The following is a 19,594-nucleotide window of genomic DNA, read 5'->3' on the forward strand; positions in this document are numbered from 1 at the left end:
CTTGGATGGCTAGCTTATATCCCAGATTTGCTTTCTCTTCTTGGTCACTCATCCACTTTGGCTACTACTGACACTGGGTCTCAACTCCGCACTGGCCCTGTGCGTTCCTGGACTGCTAACACTTTGTCCTGCATACAAGCTCTAGAGATAAACTTTTTCAGGGTGGAAAAACCAGAGCTAACCATTATCAGAGAACTATAATCTTTTCCAAGTATAGTTCTGATGATATCCTTCTCTTCCTCAGAATGCTCACAAATTAAGTACAAACTTCTTAGGACACCTTTGCTTGCACAAAACAGAAACTCATTTATGTTTATCTTGTAGGTAAGTAAGGAACGAGGAATTTAGGATATGGATACAGGGACGTTACACAGGCCTCAAGAACACGGCTATAGGAACAGGTTGAATCATAAACAGGGATTGGCAAACTTTTTCTGTAAAGGGCCTGAGAGTAGATGTATTAGGTTTCAAGGACCACATCGTTTCTGTCACTCTGCCATAGACAACATGAAAAGGAAAGTGTTCCAATAAAACTTTATTTACAAAACAGACAACCAGTAGGATTTGACACACAGGTCATAGTTTTAGGACCTCTGGACTAAAGCATTATCAGGACTTTCTGAAATTCATCTCTGTCACCCTCCACATGTCTGATTTGTTGTTCTCTTCGTCCTGACTAGCTTCTTCAGCTTCTCTGGTCCTCATGTTGGAACATGGCTTCCGAAAGCTCTGAGCTTCCATATCACAAGTTACTCTCGCTTTCCCAGTCCTAACTACAACCCCTTAGGGTAGGGAGGTTGCCTGCCCTTACTTGGGTTAGGAGCTCACCCTTACACCAACCAGCCACGGCCAGGGGTCTGGGTCTTGCTGTACGAAACAGGGCTTTGGGGCACCACCCCTCAACCTCTTGGATCAGTGTGGAGGAACAGATTCCAGAAAAGGGCAGGAGCTGGGAAGACAACCCAGTGAGAATCCCTTGTGGTATGCATTCAAACTTACGTTTTCTGCATTGTCCCCTAACAGTCCCCTTATATGCCCCTCTGAAGCCAAACCGACTCTTTGCTGTTCTCACAGACTCTGCATATTCTTACCCAGCATCCCCTCTATCTGCCAGCAGAAATTCTACTCATCTTTAAAGTCTCTTCTAAAAGGCCACCCTTTCCCTCTCTTTCGTTTATATCCACCCAACACTCTATGGGTACAGTGCATCTGGTTCTGTTGCTATTTCTGCACCTGTCGTTTTCTTTTGCAGACAATAGGTGCTATGCTGACTGAGGAAATGACTTGTTCAACTTGTCATCCACTCGGCTACCTTTCAGACAATAGGCTCTGAGTTCCTATTTGCTGAGTTTAACCGTATCTTCAAAGCTGAAAAACTCCAAACTGAAGAAAATGTTGAGTTTTATAAAGTTGCATTTATATAGAAAATATAGTATCTATCTTTAAGAAAATTATTTTAAAATTTATAAACATTTCCACATTTTTAGTCGTCAAATTAAAGTACGTTTGCAGAGAGATATTAACTACAGCAAAACTTATATTTAAAATTGTTGAATACTAAGAAGAAATAAATTTCCATTAGAATTGCATCTTCTGTTACTGTCCTAAATTAAAAAGGAATACTACAGAAATGACTTAAGTAATAGGAAAGGTTATAAACTTGGAATAGTCAAAGCTGTTCTAAAAAACAAATGCTCCAAAACAATTAGTATTTGTGCAAGAAATTTGCCAAACCTCGTCATCTAATTTCTTTCTTTCTAGAACGTTAATTAACATTGTTCCCAGAACTCCGCTAAGCTCCCCTGCCGAAAGGAAGAAAGTAAATACAGTGCTGCGAGGAAAACTGGTTCATTTCCACGAAACTGTGAGAGGCTGCGCTTTTGTGAAACAGAAAACACTTGCTAAGGAACTATTCCTAAACTATTAGCAACCACATAAAAGCTTTTTATCTAACAGCATCCTCCTGGGAGACTGCGTTGGAATGTGCCGCAGGTCTGAAAAAGGCACAGATTTGGCTCAATTGTAAATATTAAGTGCACAGAAGCGAAGCCATTGTGTAGGTTAGAGGGTGGGGCGGGCGGGGTCCTGACTCCCAATGCTGATAGAAGGATTCTAATTTCGCTTGGCATTTATTTTTTCCTACTACAATTACAGTTTTGCTGAGAAAAATAAAATATCGGTTGTGCTCTCATCTGGTTTCTACTTTTCAGTGTCTACAGAAAAAGAAAACCCCTCATTTACCTAAAAGAATCACTTTTCTGCAATCTCCAGAGCCGCTGGGAAAACAGAGGAGCGCCCAGTCCCGCCGCCCCTCGCCCGCCCTGCCGGCCGCAGGTCCTGGGGGCTCGCCCCGCGCGCCTGCTGCCCAGAAACGGTGGGTCCCCGCGGCACTATCGCGTCCAGTGGCGTTTCTGGGTGGGGATGCTCCAAACCAGTAAACCACAACACAGAACCCAAGCATGGACTTTGAACCAAGCCCTTTAGCCTAGTTTTCTTTCTCCTAGTCTCACCGGGATCCTCGCCACCCCCCTCCATAGCTTCTCCTGGCTTCGGGGTCCCCTCCAGCCACCTGGGCGCGTGCAGGACCGACGCGCAGGGAGGAGGGGCTGGAAGGAGCTGGGTCCACCAGCCACTCAGGGGAGAGACCGGGACTACGACTCCCAGCATGCCCCGCAGCCAGCTCTCCCTCCCCCCTCCTCTTCGTCCTCCTCCCCTCGTCGCCCCGCGGCCGGCGGCCGGGAGGCTCCGGGCTTTTATCTGCGGACCAGGCGGGAGGGAGCCGGGTCCCCGTGGTCTTCCCGAACCGGAGCGCTCAGCCCCGCGGCGCCAGGGGCTTGTAGCCGAGTTTTCCCTCCTTGCCCGCGCCAGCCCGGAGCCCCGCGCGGGCAGAAGGTCCGTCCGGCGAGAGGATGGTCATCCGCGTGTTCATCGCCTCCTCCTCGGGATTCGTGGCGGTGAGCACTGCGGACACCGGTGGCCGGCCGGGGTTGCGTCTGCGGGGTGGGGCGCGGGTGCGGGTGCTGCGCGGGGCGCGGCGCTCGGCTCTGCACGTCCCGGCGCGTCCGGCCGCGGGAGCGGGCGCCCGCAGGTGCTCCATCACACCGGGACCACAATGGAAAGGGCGGGCAGCTGAGGTGGATGGGGGACCCCGGCGCACCCACATGCCCACCCTGCGCGGCCTGAGAGGGAGACAGCGCGGCGGGAAAATGGAGTCCGCGGGATGCCCCCCGCTCTAGTTGGGTGTCTCAGGAATTTAGGGAGGGGGTGATCCGAGAGCTTCGGGGGTCCCGCTCCCCTTGCTGTTAGTTCTCGATTTGGGACATTCAGCTTGGTTAGGTTTTGTACAGGAGCTTTTTAAGCTGCTTGGTTTGCCAGCCTAGCTCCCGAGTGAAACAAGTTGAAGTGGGAATTGCTCTGCACCCTCCTTTCCCCGCCACCAAGTATATTTCTCTAGTTTTATACCTGCGCAAAGAGAAGAGTAAACCAGGTTTATCCTGTCGTGTAAGGGTTTTTTTGTTTGTTTGTCATCATTTTGCCTGGGGTGCTGTAAAATATTTTTACTTCTTTCTGTAAATGTGTGTGCGATTGGCTCCTTTCTCCCTGTAATGCTATGGTCAGTTTCTTCTTGGGGTTGTATAAATAGTGGTCTCTTTAATTATTTTAAGCTGTTTTGTTCGGTCGATATTCTGGAAATGTTTTTAGGAGGAAGAGAAGTTAAATAGCTAGATGTCAGACTTTAAGGAAAAATTCAGTAGTACACTTGATGGCCCACTGAGTAAGTTAGGTAGCAATATGTTTTACGTGATTATTAAGACTTGGTTTCCTTAGCTAAGAGTTAAATTATAGATTTAAGAGGCTCTTTGGTGAGAGATATAATCAAATACGTCAAAAAGTGCAATATCGATTGCTTAAAATTTGGTCTGGCCAGTTCCCTGCCCAGCAACTCAACCAGATTGTCCCAAAATTTGTTTCCGAAGCGGGTCGGATGGGAGATAGTATAAAATATTGTTTGCAAATCCTTATAAACCACTGAGGCTTTTTATTCAAAAAGAAATTATAGTACAAAAAAAGACACCCTTTTGCCTTAAGAACAATAGATGGGAAACTCCACCTTATCTTTACATGCAGGCTGCACTGTTCCCCAGACTCCTGGTAGTTTTGTGGTTGCTTAGTCATACCTGCCTTTTGTAGATTTCTCCTCTGGAGATAGGCTTAATGTGTTTGGATACCCATTCTATTTCATAGATAGATTTTTTCAGATGCACTGCTTCAGAAGAATGCTGCAAAACTTTTGGTTTCACCACCAACTTGCACGCTTCAGTAATTGTTCCAGTAGCGTTTTGTTGATTGCGGAGGAGATGCCCTATAGTATTAAGAAGCCAGGGCTATGTCGGACAAGCCAAAGTGAAAACTTAAGGTAGTTCCTTGGCTTATACTGTCAGTAGGTGTAATAGCAAGATAGTTCTGGAACCCTGACTCTCTGTTTCCTCAATTCCATTAACAAATATTTATTGCCTGCCTGCTATGTGCCTTTTTAATTTTTAAATTTAATATTATGTGTTCTGCGCGTGAACCTAGACTCCAGAGACCCGAGTTTTAACGCGGGCGGTGATGGTGGTGTCAGCTTGGCTGAGGTGCTCCCTCTCTATCACGTCTCTCGTCTGGAGAATGAAGGGTTGTGATGAAAACTCAGAAGTGCGCTCTAGCTTTAAAATGCTGTGACTTCACCACTTGGGAAAATGTGGATAAATCGTTGTAATAGCTTCTTTCACTTGAACAGTATCCATATTAGCCTGCAAGGTGAGTTTGTTCTTGTCCTTCAGTGTTTTCCTGTGAGGTCTCAGTCCTCTCACTGTCCTCTTGGTAGCATGTGTTCTGACTTGGTTTGAGTTAACCTGGAAGACATACTCTGTTATCACATAACGTCCAGCCCGTAAACGCTAATTATCTATTTTAATGGACCTGATCTTTTTCAGTTTCAGACAATGCTCAGCCAGTGAGTCTCTCCAGTTATAGTATTCTCTCTTGTATCTGTCTGCAGTTTTTCTGTAATTATGTAACATTGATACTTTGGGAGATGTTAAGTTTATGCTAATATACAAGAATAATGATTTCTAAGAGATAATGAAGTTGTTGAGGGCGACTGTTGGGCTGGCGAGGCAAATGGGGCTTATAGCATTAAGCTGCGTTAAGCTTTGCTAGCCTGGCCGTAATGTCTTCCCTCCAGCGGTGTTGTGCTGACCATTGGTGCTGTTTATTCCGTGACCAACAAGTGCATGGGAGAACAAATAATTTGGTTCCCAAGTTGGTTTGGTTTTAGCTGAAGTTTGTTAAACCACAAGGAAGGAAGGTGACTAGAATTAGACTTAGCTAAGTAAGTCCCGAGAATTTCCAGAAAGATACTCTGCCCCGATCAGCAGTAGATTTAAACAACCCACTTAGAGAAAATCTTCCTATCTTGTTCTGATTTCTCTGAACTCTCCAGCTTCAACACGTAACAGTGGTAGTTGGAATAATTAACACCACAGCGTGCTTGCCCTCTTACCTTCCCCAGCTCTAGGTCAAATCTACTTTTACTGTGAAGTAAAAGTGATGCCACATTATTATGCTATGGGTACCTGAAAATCAGATTTCTTATGCAGCTGATAATGTTGCTGTAATTCATATTGTAGTGAAGGACATTTTATTTCAGTCCTAAGAAAATAGTGTCTTCATACAAGTGTCATTTTAAAATTTAATTTATTCTGGTTGTATACCCAAAAGGGGAGGTCTTGGTAACTCTATTCAGGAAATATATTAACATGACTTATTAATTTAAAAACATTGAAATCAGTCAGTTCTTTCATCATTCATTATTTTATTCATTAAACCAGTATTTTCTAGGGGTCTGCTGCTTGCTCAGCTCTGTCCTTGGTCTCCTGGGGAGCTGGAGGAGGAGGGAAGGTGTGGGCCTCAAGGAATTCAGGCGGGGAGATAGGAAAGGTAAGCCACCTGCAATAAAGTACAGCCCAAGGACACAGGCCTCTTTCAGGAACCTTCTCTCCAGAGATAGAAATAATATAGGCGGCAGAGAGATGCATTGCAGGATGTCAGATAAGGAGGAAATGTGCCAGAAATCATAAAATATGCATGTGGGAGCCATAGGCAGATGGCAGGGAGAGGGACTGGCTTAGATATGGAGCCTGGCAGAGAGCACACGCGCCCACCCCGTTCAGGCTGGAAAGGGAGGGCAGGCAGCAGAGGTCCCTGTGGACCTCTTTTGAGGACAGGGGTGCCTCTAAGTCCCTGAAAGGAGCCCTCGATGACAAATCCATAGTGCTCAGCATCTCAGAGATGTCTTTAGCATCTGCCCCTTGCGTGCTGTCTAGAGCCTGTTGTCCCCAGGGAGCAAGGTGCCCTCTGGCAGGGAGGGAGCCCTGGTGTGTGATTTTGGAAAAATCTTTACCCCTGTTTGCTTTGACTCAAATTTCTCTAAAAGGACATAAAGTCTTTCGTTCTCTGTTCAAGTTCCTGGGTTCAGTTCTTAGAGCTGGAAGAAAACCTGAAGAGATTTTCTAGTGACCTCCAACCACCTAGTTTCTCAGAGAAGGAAATTTGGGTGTAGACATTAAGTGTCTTGCCCTGAGATCATTTCTGTCAGTCAGTGCAGAGCTGAGGGCTAAATGGAAACCAGGTGTCCTGACCCACGAGTGTATTCATTCATGTATTCATTTAGCAGTGCATTCATTCCTGCCTTAGCTGACACTGGCATTCATCAAACAATCATTGAAAACCTACTAAGTTCCAGGCTGTGTGTTAGGTGCTGGGTGTATGTGATCATCAGAACAGTCTTAGGCTCTGGCGTCATGGCACAAATCAGTGCTCTCCACGACCCAAAGACTTGGCATGCAAACTGTTTAATCGGGGACCGTGAAGGACTGATGCTGGCCTGGGGGAGGTTTCCATGGGGCATGGTGAAAAGAGCTGGACAGCAGTGGATCCCTGCGTGTTTGAGAGGGACCCTCCCTGGGAGCAAAAATTAAGAAGTTGGAAGCAAAGTTGGAAAAGGGGGAGCTTTGTGCAGGGCTGCAACTATGTTTCAAGTTGGGGTGGGGGTGGCGGGGAACACACAGAAACTGCTCAGAGTTGTCTGGCTCTGCAGCTGTAGAAGGCATGCCCTACTGGTTTGCGTGACTTACAGCTATTTTAAATATGCATTGACTAGTTAAGCCGTTGCATCTCCGCACAGTGTATCCAAGGAAGCTTCGCTGTGTAAGGATGCCCTGGAAAGGAGTTCCTAGGCAGTTAAAAGTCAGGATGTGACCATGTAGAACCAACTGGGCGTGATCCTTAAGTGATTCTAATGCCAGAGTGAACTAGTCAGGGTAAGCCTGGGCTCGTCAGAATGTTTAATTCACTGAATTTTCAGTCACTTGGCAAGGTAGTTTTTTCCATTTTACAGATAAAGAGGCTGAAGTTAAGAGACCTCATTGAGATCATATGCAGTAGATGGTGGAACCCTGAGTCAAACTCTGGTGGGCTGCAAACCTTCTAGAGCAAAAGTTCTCCACTGTGGGCACTGTCGCACCCTTGGGGGAAGGAGAGTACCAGGGATGCTCTGCATCCTGCAGTGTGCCAGACTGTCCCCCATAAGAACTGCCCATCCAAAACGCCACTGGTACCCCTGACAAGAAACGGTGCCGAAGGGCTTTGGCAGGGGTGGGTGTGCAGTGACGTTAGGGAAGAGGTGGGAGAGCATACAAGAAGTGATCAGGAGAAGCAAGGATAAGTTGGGGGCGCAAGGACAAGGATGTGGTTGTAAGAGAAGGTCAGATTAGGATGGCCTGTGTGTTAGTTTCTTAGGCTGTCGTTAACAAAGTACCACAAACTAGGGGGCTTCAATAGCAGAAATTTGTCTCTCATTCTGGAAGCTGGAAGTCGAGATGAAGGTGTCAGCAGGATTGCTTCCCTCTGAGGGCGTGAGGGAGACTGTCCCGTGCCTCTCCTATCTTCTGATGGTTTGCTGGCAATCTTTGCCGTTCCTTGGTGGGTAGATGTATCGTTCGATCTTCTGTCTTCATTTTCACATAGCGTTCTCCTTGTATGTGTGTCCTGCTCTGTGTCCAAGTTTCCCCTTTTTATTAGGACACAGTCATGTTGAACTTGAGCCCACCCTAATGACCTCATCTTAACCTCATCATCTGCAGAGATCCTGTTTTCAGATAAGGTCACGGGTAACAGGTACTGGAAGTTAGGACTTCTGCATCTTTTTGGGGGGACACAATTCAACCCATAACAGCATGCAAGCTGAGGGTTGAAATAGGAAGGTTAACTGATGGAATTTTCCCCCTTTAATTGGAAAGATTGTGGGCAGATTTCTTCAATCTTAAAGTCAGCAGCTTGATGTGGAATTATAGTCAATGTAGAAGGCTTATTACTGGAAAGAGAGATTTATTAATAACCCAAGTGAAGACCTGACTTCGGTTTTTCTAGTTCGTTTTATTTTATTTATTTTTTTTAAAGACTGGCACCTGAGCTAACAACTGTTGCCAATCTTCTTTTTTTTTCTGCTTTTTTTCCCTCCCCAAGTCCCCCAAGTACATAGTTGTATATTTTAGTTGTGGGTCCCTCTAGTTGTGGCATGTGGGATGCTGCCTCAACGTGGCCTAATGTGCAGTGCCATGTCCGAGCCCAGGATTCGAACTGGCGAAAACCTGGGCCGCTGAAGCAGAGCGCGTGAACTTAACCGCTCAGCCATGGGGCTGGCCTCTCTAGTTCATTTTAATATTTCCCAAATTTTATATTTTTTCCATTCCACAATCATTTAAACTTTTAAATATAAATATAATCATGGGCATGGACTCCTTCATGAAATTAGGGACTTTTTATCCACTTGCATTAGGACACTTGAAATAAACATTTCAGTCTATTTGAGGAAACTAAATTTTGACAGCTGTTTATAATACGAAGTATAAGGTGGTTTCCACATTGCACGACTGCGAGACTACTTGGGTTGTGTTTTTTCTGGTTTTCAGTTTTTTGGGCAAAAGCAGGAAAGGAAAACAACTATTGCGAAAAACTCAGCAGTTCTGCGGGAGGCAGTGTGAGATACTAAGTCTAAAGAATGTTTCTTCTCAGATTTTTTTCATGTTTAATTTATAAAAAGTTCTAAAATGAATTGTTTTTTTTGTCAGTGAAGTTAGAAATGGGTGACAGAATAGAAAAAGTCTAGAGTCTTAGCAAATGTTTCACTTTTAAAAATAAAACTTAGGATGACTTTTCATTATATATGAAAGTTTAAAATACTTTATTTTGAAATGCAGATGTAAAAAAAATGGGATCAAGAAATTACTAGTTCAGCTGCTAAGTGTTAATTTTTTTCAAAGTTACCCTCCCGACTCTAAATTCAGAAGGAGACCCTTTTAGGGTTCAGCAGGTTTTCATCAGGAGCTCCTATTAGGGGTTTTATTTTAGCTGTAGAGTTATTTAGAAACTTATTCTGATTTAAATCACATTCCTGTATTCATTATTTTTCTGATTGATTTTATATTATACTCTTTATCCATTGTGTGAAAAAGGATCTTAGCTTTCCAAATTAGAAGTTTAGTGAAAACTTATTTTTTCTATGAAGTGGCAAATGCTTCTTAACATTTGAGGGAAATTTTCCGCTTCTGATTATGTCTGATTGTCTTTTTGGGTCCTCTTTCTAGTTGTAGCTTAAAAACATGTCATTGAACCTCTCTGGTTCGTGTTTTTTAGACCAATAGTGGTCAGTCTGTGGCATTGCCAGGTTTTTGATTGGTGTTTGGGGTGGTGGGAGACGTGGGGTGGGGTGTTAGGGACGATTTGGGGGTTGGAAGCCCGGACCAGCTGCGGCTGAGCAGTCTGCTGCAAGGCAGTGTGGTGTCCCTTCTGCCCTGGTCATAGGCTTATCTGAGTTTATCTGCCTGCACTGGCTGGTTATTCAGGAACTGGTCTATGGTAATTTAAAGTTAGTGTTGTTGTTTCTTTTGTGTTTTATTGTTTTTTCCAAACTCTAAAATAAGAATTCAACCTGGGGAAAGTCCTTAATTGAATGTTTTCCATCCTGAACTCAGGACAGCTTTGCTGTGGGACTGAAAGCTGAACTACGTGCTGGCAGATGGGGGCCCCCACCTGTAGACCCAGGCGCTTTTAGGCTGGTACAGCCCCCGGGAGAGTCTGGAACAATTTGATTGGTCTCCTAGATCTGGTTCCCTTTGTTATTACCATTGACAACTTATATCTTCCTGAGGGGGCCTGACTCTTTGGGGCTGGCTCTGTACCTGGCAGAACCCCAAAAGGGGTTTCCTGGAACTGACCCCTGAGAGTGGAAGGGCAGGGCACGGCACGGATCAGGGTGTGTCACCTGGTTATGGGACCTTTGTGGGCTCTCTGCCAACTTTGCTTCAGAGCTCCCGTAGCCGGAAATGGAACGTTGGCTGTGACCGAGGGCAGAGGGTTCCCAGGGCTTCCAGGTGCATTTCCCATCTCCTACCAGTGAAGGCCCAAATCTGGAAATGGCTTTTGTTGTCTTGGATCCAGTGGCTTTGGGAGTGGAGGGCTGAGTAAGGGACCCAAGTCGGTGGCTTGCTCGACAGGTTAGTTCAGTGGTATTTGGTGAATGCGAGTGTAGTTTAAGTCAGCAGCTGTTGCTGTGTACCAATTTTTGTATTAAAAACAAAGCGAAGCAAAACAAAAAGCCCAAATTAACAGAAGCAGCATAGCTTTTGAGGGAGTTTGTTTTCCTCCTGTGGCTTGCACAAGGAGTGGGCGTATGGTCTTCATTCATGACATTCCCTTGGGGTTGAAGCTTACTTTCTCTGCTGTAGTATTTGTGTTCATTAGGACGGGTTCTTTGAGGGGAATGGGCCACTTCCATAAGCTGGGGTCCCCAGTTGACAGGTGTTTAGGTTGCACTGTCCTTTCACGATAAACTACTTACTAGCCAAAGTAGGTGTCTGGGTTGAATATTTGCTAATTTGTTTAATTCTGGAGATAGGTTATGTTCAACCCAGGCACCCATTCTGCCTCATCTGTGGATGGTCTGTTGTGGGAGGGCAGTGTAGCCTAGTGGGTAAGGCAGGGGCTGAGTCCGAATCCCAGCTCTGCCTGTTGATGAGGGACGTGGCCTTAGGCCAGTCGCCTCTGTGTCATCATTTGTAACAGAGGGATCGTGATGCTGCCTTCTGTCTAGGGTTGCGGTGGGCCTTGAACGAATGAAGTATTCCTCATAAGGCATTGGCAGAGTGCCAGGTGCATAGTAGTACTCAGTGCATGTTAACTGTTATTTCTATTATATCATTGTTAGCAGCAGGAGTAATAAAAAAATAAAAAATTATAACTTTGGATCATGTAAGATCTTTAATGATCAAAAAAATTATGTACAATACATAGTACTTACTAAGCCGAGGCGGCATGCTGGTATAATTTTAGAGTTTTTAGGAAATTTAAGTATAAAGAGTTTTCTGGTGAAATTTGAATTAATAAGAACGTTACAATTTGAAGTCATTCCCTAAACAAACCACTTAGAGTTCTTCTGTAATTTTTGAACATTTTATAGGTACACAGCATGTTGTGCATGAGTAACTAAACCATATTTCTTCACTGCCTACACAGTGCTTACTATGCAAATAGGCATGATTCTTTGCTGTAAGTAGTACATGATTTTAGAGTCCTGGTTTGATTTAAGGCTTTGCAAACTTGGCAAGTAGATTTCATCCTAAGTGACAGCTCTGATTGATGGATGTTGGCTGCCTGGAGAGCTGGGAGAGGGGTTTTGGAGCCTGGTCTGGAATCAGCTGGAAAACAAACAGCGTGATTGATTCTTGATGTCTGCCCTGGCACCGGGGGAGGGAGGCCGGGGCTCTGTCAGGTATTTGCCAGCCCTGTCTTCCAGTCTGTGCACTTGGACTCTGCTTTCACATTTGTGTAACAATGTAGAATATTTTGAGTCTCTGAGTAAGAGCGAGGAGAAATATGGGATACCAGCTTGAATTGATGGATAATATCCTCTGCAAACATCTCAGCTCAAATTTTGGGGGAAGGGTGGTGGAGAAGGGCCAGGATTTCTGTGTTTAGTGAAGATGAGTGATACTTCCCAGAAAGACAGTGATTATGCCAACCATGAAACCGAACACTGAGTCTTGACGCTTGTGAAATGTAGGCAGAGGGCTTTCAAATCGGGCAGGTAGATGGTCGTAAAGAGATAAGGGGACTTTAGGGAGAAAGGTGCTGGAGATAGGAGAGGGAGCGAGACCTGGAATGGGGGATTCTGGGTGTGCGTGTCCCCTGTGCTGAGCCTCGGAGCACTGGAGGGTCAGGTGAACAGTTAGAGGTTACCTGTGCCCAGCAACGCGGTGGGATTTTCCCTGCCGCTTGTTTAATCCTTACAGCGATCCTACAAACTATGGTTTATTATGCTGATTTTACAGATGAGAATATTGAGTTACAGGGTGATTAAGTAACGTGCCTAGGATCACTTGGCTCAGTGAATCCAGATTCGAACCCCTGTCTTCTGATTTTGTGTCTGGTGCTTTCTTCATTGCCTCCGCTGCTGCCAGAAGAGCCCCTGACTGGAGACCAGTGAGAACCAGAAAGCAGGCTGGGCTAACAGTGTGTGAGAGCAAGCTAAAGGAAGGGGGACGGGCAGGGCTGCTCAAGAGCAGATCTGGGGGTTTCCGCTCAGCTGTCAAGCAGGTAATTGTGGGCACAGTGTCTTCAGGGCATGTCAAAGCAGTGGCCTTGCTTCTGCAGAGACTGGTAACAGCTATAAGGAGCATGGGCTGAATCGGAGAGCTAATGTTCATAAAAATAATAGCAGCAACTACATTCACGCCATGGACAGGAGGTACTAGGGGCTTTGTGTTTGTTATTTGTATTCCTTAAAGTAACTCTGCATGGTGGCCATCCGTATTCTCTCTCTCCCTCTCTCTTTCTTTCATAGGATAGGAAACCGAAGCTCAGAAACTTTACATACCTTGCCTTGTCATAGGACCCATCAGGTCCAGACACCCAGATTTGTGCCATCCTTCCTCCTAATGGCCGTGTCCCAGAGGAAGAAATCAGAGGGTAAGGAGAAATTAGAGTAGGCAGTGCTTCAAAGGGACTGTTGGATGTCCTGAAACCAGGCATATGATTTGCCTCAAATATAGTTCTCTTGCTGTGAGTGATAAAGTTGAGGAGAACGGACTTGGTGTGTTGGACTGGAGGGAGCAGGGCAGGATGGTAATATGAGAGTAGTAAATGTGCACAGGGTGGCTGGAACCCAGGGATGGGGTCGAGGGCAGAGATATTTAATCTCTCGGGACCTTTTGGGCAACATGAGGTCTCCTGGGACAAATGGTGGTGGAAGTGTCTGCCTTCTTTCTTTCCATCTTGGATCCTAGGTTTCTGGAAGATGTTTTCTCCATGAGGTGATCATTCCCTCTTTCTTACCCTGCAAATAAAGTGTCCTTTGGGTAGAAAGAGTTTATCAGTATATTGCAGCCTTCTGTGGGAGCTCAGTGCAAGAGTGACTAGAAAGTGGGAGTCAGGAGCCAAGCCGAGCTGGAGTCAGGGCTGTTAGTGGTTGGAGGGGAGGGCAGGAGGGCCTGTGCAGACAGCCACTGTGTGTAAAGAGAAAGATGCAATCAACATACATGGGAAGGTAGGAGGGGCCCACAGGAGTGGGTGTGCAAAGCTGTCGTTCATACGCTTCACTACCTGGTTTAATTGTTCCAAGATCTTTGTGCCTCTTTCATTGGCAGCCATCTCTCTTTCTAAGATCAGGTTCTTTACATGTAATTTACTGGGAGAGCCTTGTAAACTTGGTAGGTAGAAGAAACTTGTGTGATACAAACAAGGTGATACATGGAAAGAATGTGGATTTTAGGAGCAGAAGACCTGGGTTTGAATTATGGGTTTGGTACCTTAATTAGAGGGTGGCTTAGCAAGTCTTTTAACTTCTCTGGATCTCAGCATCCCCATTTGGAAAGCTATTGGAGCCTAATGAAATGGCAGCCAGTAATGATATTATGAATTTCATGTAAATTTGTCAGCTGTCATTCTCTGGTCTTTTGTGGGTTTTAACCTTTAAATGAGCTATTAAGATTTAATTAAGGAAAAAAATGTTCTTATAATAGGACAGTAGGTCCTGAGTTCGATGGAACAAATCCATGGGCAGACCTGAAACTGACATTGTTTGTTAGAGTTAGTGGAGGCTAGAGGTCATGGTCTGGGTGCAGAGGCTGGAACCCGTTGGATTTTGGTTTAACACAGTGTTTTAAAAGTTTTTTGAGCAAAGATTTTTAAATACTGGGAGATGTCTTTCTCACACACACACATCATCTGAATTTACCAGTCTTCTGGCGACATCTGGAGATCTCTCGACCTGGGTGCCTCTCTCTATCCTGGTGGGGATCCTTTGAAGCTGATCAGCGGTGGCCCCTGCGGGGGCATGTACCCCGGCGGTCTCTACAGCCCCCTCACCTTTCCCACCATCTTCCCAACTTGGAGCCGTTTGTTAGTGAGCTCCGTGATTCTTTTTCTTATAATTGAAAGTCTTTCTTGGCATCTATGTTTGTCAAAAGTGGGAAACCACAAGATTATATTGAGAGGGTTCTGTGTGTTTCATGAAGAATGGGAGCCAGTGAAAGTTTTTTTGTGGAAGGAAGGACATAGTCCGCAGTGGTTATTAGGTGTTTGTTGGCTTCCTTCCTTTGTGTTAATCTCTGACTCCTGTGGGCATTTGAATTTTCAACTTGGTGTGGAAGCAAATTATTGTGGGGGTAAAAGGTGTCTCCTTCCCGTGTGTGCGTGTGCCAGGCTCCCCGTCACTCTGTAGTCGCAGAACGGCTGCTTGAAGTCCTCATACTCGAGAACAGGACTTCCTTGAAAAGCTTAGAAAGAGAGTGGCTCACACCCAGGCCAGGGTTTATCACTGACATCACTAGTGACGTTTGGGGCTCGGTCGTTCTTTGTTGTGGGGGCTGTCCTGTGTGCTGCAGACATAGAGCGGCATGCCCTGTCTCTACCTGTTGGGGCTGGTAGCACCCCTGCCCCCAGTTGTGACAACCGACACGTCTCTAGGTGTTCTTGGATGTCCCTGGGGGGCGGAGTCACCCTTGCTTGAGAAACTCTGCTCTGAGCCATAGTAGCAGAGAGGAGATTCACAGGCTGAGAAGACTCAGCTTACAACTGGAAGGGACTGGAGAGACCATTTAATTCGTCTTTCTCTTCTCATGAGGTACGAGCTGTTCGCTGACTGGTTCGTGTCTCCGCCACTGTCCTGGTGCTTCCAGAGCCGTGCGCTGTGGACCGAGTTCTGCACTGGAAGCTGGGAGACTTCGAGTCCGGTTCCCATGATGCTATTTAATCAGCTTTGTGCCTTTGGACAGGAGACGTAGCTTCTCTGGGCTTCACGTTGCTCATTGTGTTGTTACTGTTGTTTTCCACTTGAGATATAATTCACACACCATAAAATTCACCCTTTTAAGTTGTACATTTCAGTGGCTTTTAGCCTATTCACTGTGTTGTGCAACCATCACCACCATCTAATTCCGGAACCTTTCAACACGGCAGAAAGAAACCCCATGTCCATTAGCAGTCACTTAGCATTTCCTCCTGCCTCTCGCCGCTGGCAACCACTCATCTACTTTCTGTCTCTATGGATTTGCCTACTCCGGGCATTTTGCATAAATGGAATCATACAGTATGTGACCCTTTGCATTTGGCCTCATTCACTTAGCGTAGTGTTTTCAGAGTGCATGCAGGTTGTAGAATGTATCAGCACTTCATTTGTTTTTGTGACAGAATAATAGTCTATTGTACGGATACACCACGTTTCGTTTATTCATTCATCAGGTGATGGATAGTTGGGTGGTTTCCACTTTTTGGCTGTTACGAATAATGCTGCTGTAAAGGTTGGGTGCAAGTTTTTGTGTGACCGTGTGTTTGCAGTCCTCTTGGATGCGCACCCAGGAGTAGAATTGGTGGCTCCCAGGGTAACTCTGTGTTTAACTGTGGGAAGCTGCCACGCTGTTTCCCAAGCAGCGGTCCCATTTTACATTTCACTGGCCATGTATGTGGCTTCTCACGTTCTCCACATTTTCACCAGCACCTGCTATTGACCGTCTTTTTGATGGTAGCCATTTTGGTAGTGTGTGGTGGTATCTCAGTGTGGTTTTGATTTATATCTCACTAATGTCTGATAATGCTGATAGTGTTTCTTTTAAAGATCGGCACCTGAGCTAACAGCTGTTGCCAGTCTTTTTTTTTTTTTCCTGCCTTTTTCTCCCCGTATCCCCCCAGTACGTAGTTGTATATTTTAGTTGTGGGTCCTTTTAGTTGTGGCATGTGGGACGCCGCCTCAATGTGGCCTACTGAGGAGTGCCATGTCCGCGCCCGGGATCCGAACCCTGGGCCACTGAAGCGGAGCACGCGAACTTAACCTCTAGGCCACGGGGTCGGCCCCTGATGTTTTTTAATAACTGGTTTAGATCCCTTTTTTAAAGAGCTCTTCTAGCTCTGAATTTTTAATTTTTTCTTCTATTCCATATATAAACCAATACGAGTAACAGAAGTGAATTTTTAGAGGATGTGTATTTTGGAAATTACTTGAGTTAATCAATTTCCATACATGTATGAGTACCTTCTATTGCCCAGTGTGTGGCCGTGTTCAGGATGCAGAATGAGTATATGGCATGATCCTAACCCCCTCATAATCTGACTGGGGAGAAAAGATGAACGGGGAAAATGGAAGACAATCCAGAGTGACATGGAATAAAATGCTAACATGGCCTGTCCTGTAGGTGAGTCTCAAGGGCAGGTGTATTTATTTGAATGAAGACAAAGAAGGTCATAATCAGAGCTAATTAGAAAAATAGCATCTCAGGTTGGGAAGGTGGCTATTGTTAAGATTCTAGAAAATTACACTTAAATGAAAGGCTCCAGTGGAAAATTTTTCTTTTTCAAAATATTTTATATGAGCTTGTGAACTGGAACAGATGTTACCTTCCCTCTTCTTTTTTGTCACAGAAATGAGTTTGATTTGTGTCCCCCTGCCGCCCTTCGTGTTAGACCAGATGCCTCCTTTTCCATCGGTGTGTGTTTCCTGTAGTGTGAGAGCAGACACATGGACACTCTGCAGTTAGCTCCATGGTGACATTTTAATAGCTAGCTTGGTTCTAAGAGATAATTAACAGGGATGAGATGGTTAATAATTCACCTTTTGAATTCCTTTTCCATTAAAGGAAAAAAAAAAGCATCATCCTTTTAACGAGACTAAGTCTGTGTGTTAGGTTGAGAAAGCCAAGAAAAACCTCATATCAAGCTAATCAGGAGCTTGTGACCACACTGAATGGATGGAATGCTTCAGAAAACATAAAGGCTGCGAGGGACACGGTTTATTTGACTGCTTCTTAAATAAGTGGCATGAAGAATCTATGTTTTTGGAGATAATTTTATTATAGTGATGTCAGAATTCTAGGACCCCCATGTGGGGTGAAGCTGAAGGACCTGGAACGAGGCAGCGCAGCCACTGAGAGACACTTGGCTGTTGTACATTCCGCAGGGCAGGGGGCTGCCCTTCGCCCAGACAGCCGGGAAGGGAATGGGCCACAACTGTCTGGACCCAAGTGAGGGAGTCGAAGGGGAAGCTCTGAGAGGTGACAGCTGCCTTCTGAAGGCAGAAATGGAGAATTCCAGAAGCACAGCTTTGGGCTCCCTTTGGTATAGAGCAAACCAGCAGACTTTTCACGTAAGTGACTCTGAGAATGTCAGTGCACCACATCAAAGTGCAAAGTGGATCATCCTGCTGATTCCGAGTCGAGAACAGATGAAATCAGGTTTGGCGCGTTTGGGTTTGATGCATTCTGCTCAACAATGCAGGGGCACATGCTGTGCCTTTTAGAAAGATTGCTGAACTAAAAATAGTTTAAAATAAAGTTATAATAAACTTGCGTTTAAAGGGATGAGCTTTATACAGAAAACCTCAGTCTCCAATTCTGGGAGAAAGTAACTTATTTGCTCCCGACTCTGCCCAGGTTGCAGCTGCTCTTTTCCCTTCCATGTCCGTTCTTCCTCCCTTCCACTGTCATGCCTGTACCCTGTTTTTCCTCGTCATCCTAGGAGCTGTTTATTTTGTCTTCCTTCTCTTCATATTTCTGATGCTGGGCTTTTGTTCTTCATCTCCACACCACTGTAGCTGCATGGCCTCGCCATGCACCTTCCCCACGAGCACTCCCCTTTTGGCTGCCCTCGTCCTATAGGTGCTCCTCTGTTACTGCCAGTTTCAAGTGGAAGTTGCTTGTTGGCAAGCCCTGTCTCCCCCGCCCCGTTAGACTATGCACCGCATCAAGTTAGAGGCCTTGTGTTGTCGCCTGTGTTCCCTTGGTCCTAGGACAGCCTAGCACATTGCAGGGGCTCCACGAGGTCTCGTAAAACCTGTTGAGTGAACGCTGGCTCCTTAACCCTTTAAAGAGACTTTGATTTTTCTTTGTGCTGGCTCTCCATGCTCTCTCTCTCATCCTCCTTTGTTAATTCTTCACTTACTCTTTTGAGTTAAGACGGAATGGAGAATTATGTGGCTGAAGTTCTAGAGAAACTTGAGGTGGAGACACCAGAATTTGGAGGCATTCTTCTAGAAGGACTTTATCTTGTCTGGAATGCAGGAATTAGGATCATCTGTAGGAGGGGCTAGTGCCTCAGGAGATTTGAGGAAGCTGTGAAAGCTCCTAATGGCTCTTAGTAGGACGAAGCAGGATCTAGTCTCCAGCTGAAGTTAGATAGTTAGAGTTTTTGGCAGACCAGGCACACTAGAGTTGCGCAGTAGCCCAAGGAGGGAGGAGAAAGCTGATGACAGAGCTAGCCCAAGACGAGGCGGGCCCAGGAATGCAGGTAAGAGCATCCAGACTTTCTCTTATAGATAGCCATTTGTGCCTACTATGGAAATGTGAACTAATTACATGATTCCCTGTAAAATGTAATTGTGAGAGTGATCTGCTGTCCCAATTTTCAAACTTAAACAGAAGTCGTTTCTAGATCATCTCCTAGGATCACTTTTCACACAATTGAGGTTGACTGATGTAGAAACAGGAACCACATAGGCCAAAACACCACACGTTGCAGAGCAGCATCTCTGGCCGTTGATAATGGCATAGCCTTTGGCTGAAGTCCTGTAATTGTTGCCTGTGGAAAATACTGTCCTCAGCAAGATTTCCTCTTTGCTGCAGAGGATTTTGACTGTTAGAGCAAGTTTTGCTGGAGCAGCTCTTCCGCAAGTATCCTCTAATTAACAGGAAGCATGTGTGTGAACAGTTGTATATAGTTTTCATAGACAGTCTCGTAAAATAATGACATCCTAAATTCATATTTTATACTTGGCTGACTTTTTTCTTTCAGGAAGCAAACATGTAATCTTGACAGGGAATGTAAAAACAGTAAAATCAAATCACCCACATCTCTCGTTCCCTGTTTTTGCTAACATTTTATTATGGCTTCACATAGCTAAATAATGTTTAAAATGCAAGTTTTTTAAAAATGCAGACTAAACGTGGTTTAGTACACAGATTGATGGAGACATTAGTTAGAGCCATTTATATTGCATCAAGCAGGTGGG

At 45.3% G+C, this 19,594-nt stretch overlaps 1 protein-coding gene across 2 annotated transcripts in view; it reads left to right on the forward strand.

The window, feature by feature from the left end:
* The first annotated feature begins 2,475 nt into the window (after positions 1-2,475).
* SH3BGRL2 (SH3 domain binding glutamate rich protein like 2) overlaps positions 2,476-19,594 on the forward strand; it is a 68,428-nt gene continuing 51,309 nt past the window's right edge. The window contains exon 1 of one of the 2 annotated variants that reach the window (XM_008516288.2): positions 2,476-2,954. In XM_008516288.2, the coding sequence (XP_008514510.1) occupies positions 2,910-2,954 (45 nt within the window). In that variant the 5' untranslated portion in view covers positions 2,476-2,909. Of the gene's footprint in view, positions 3,135-19,594 lie in introns of both variants that reach the window. The other variant, XM_070559017.1, reaches the window with a different exon arrangement.

Source organism: Equus przewalskii, chromosome 9 (genome assembly GCF_037783145.1).
Source record: "Equus przewalskii isolate Varuska chromosome 9, EquPr2, whole genome shotgun sequence".
Taxonomy (NCBI): Eukaryota; Metazoa; Chordata; class Mammalia; order Perissodactyla; family Equidae; genus Equus; species Equus przewalskii.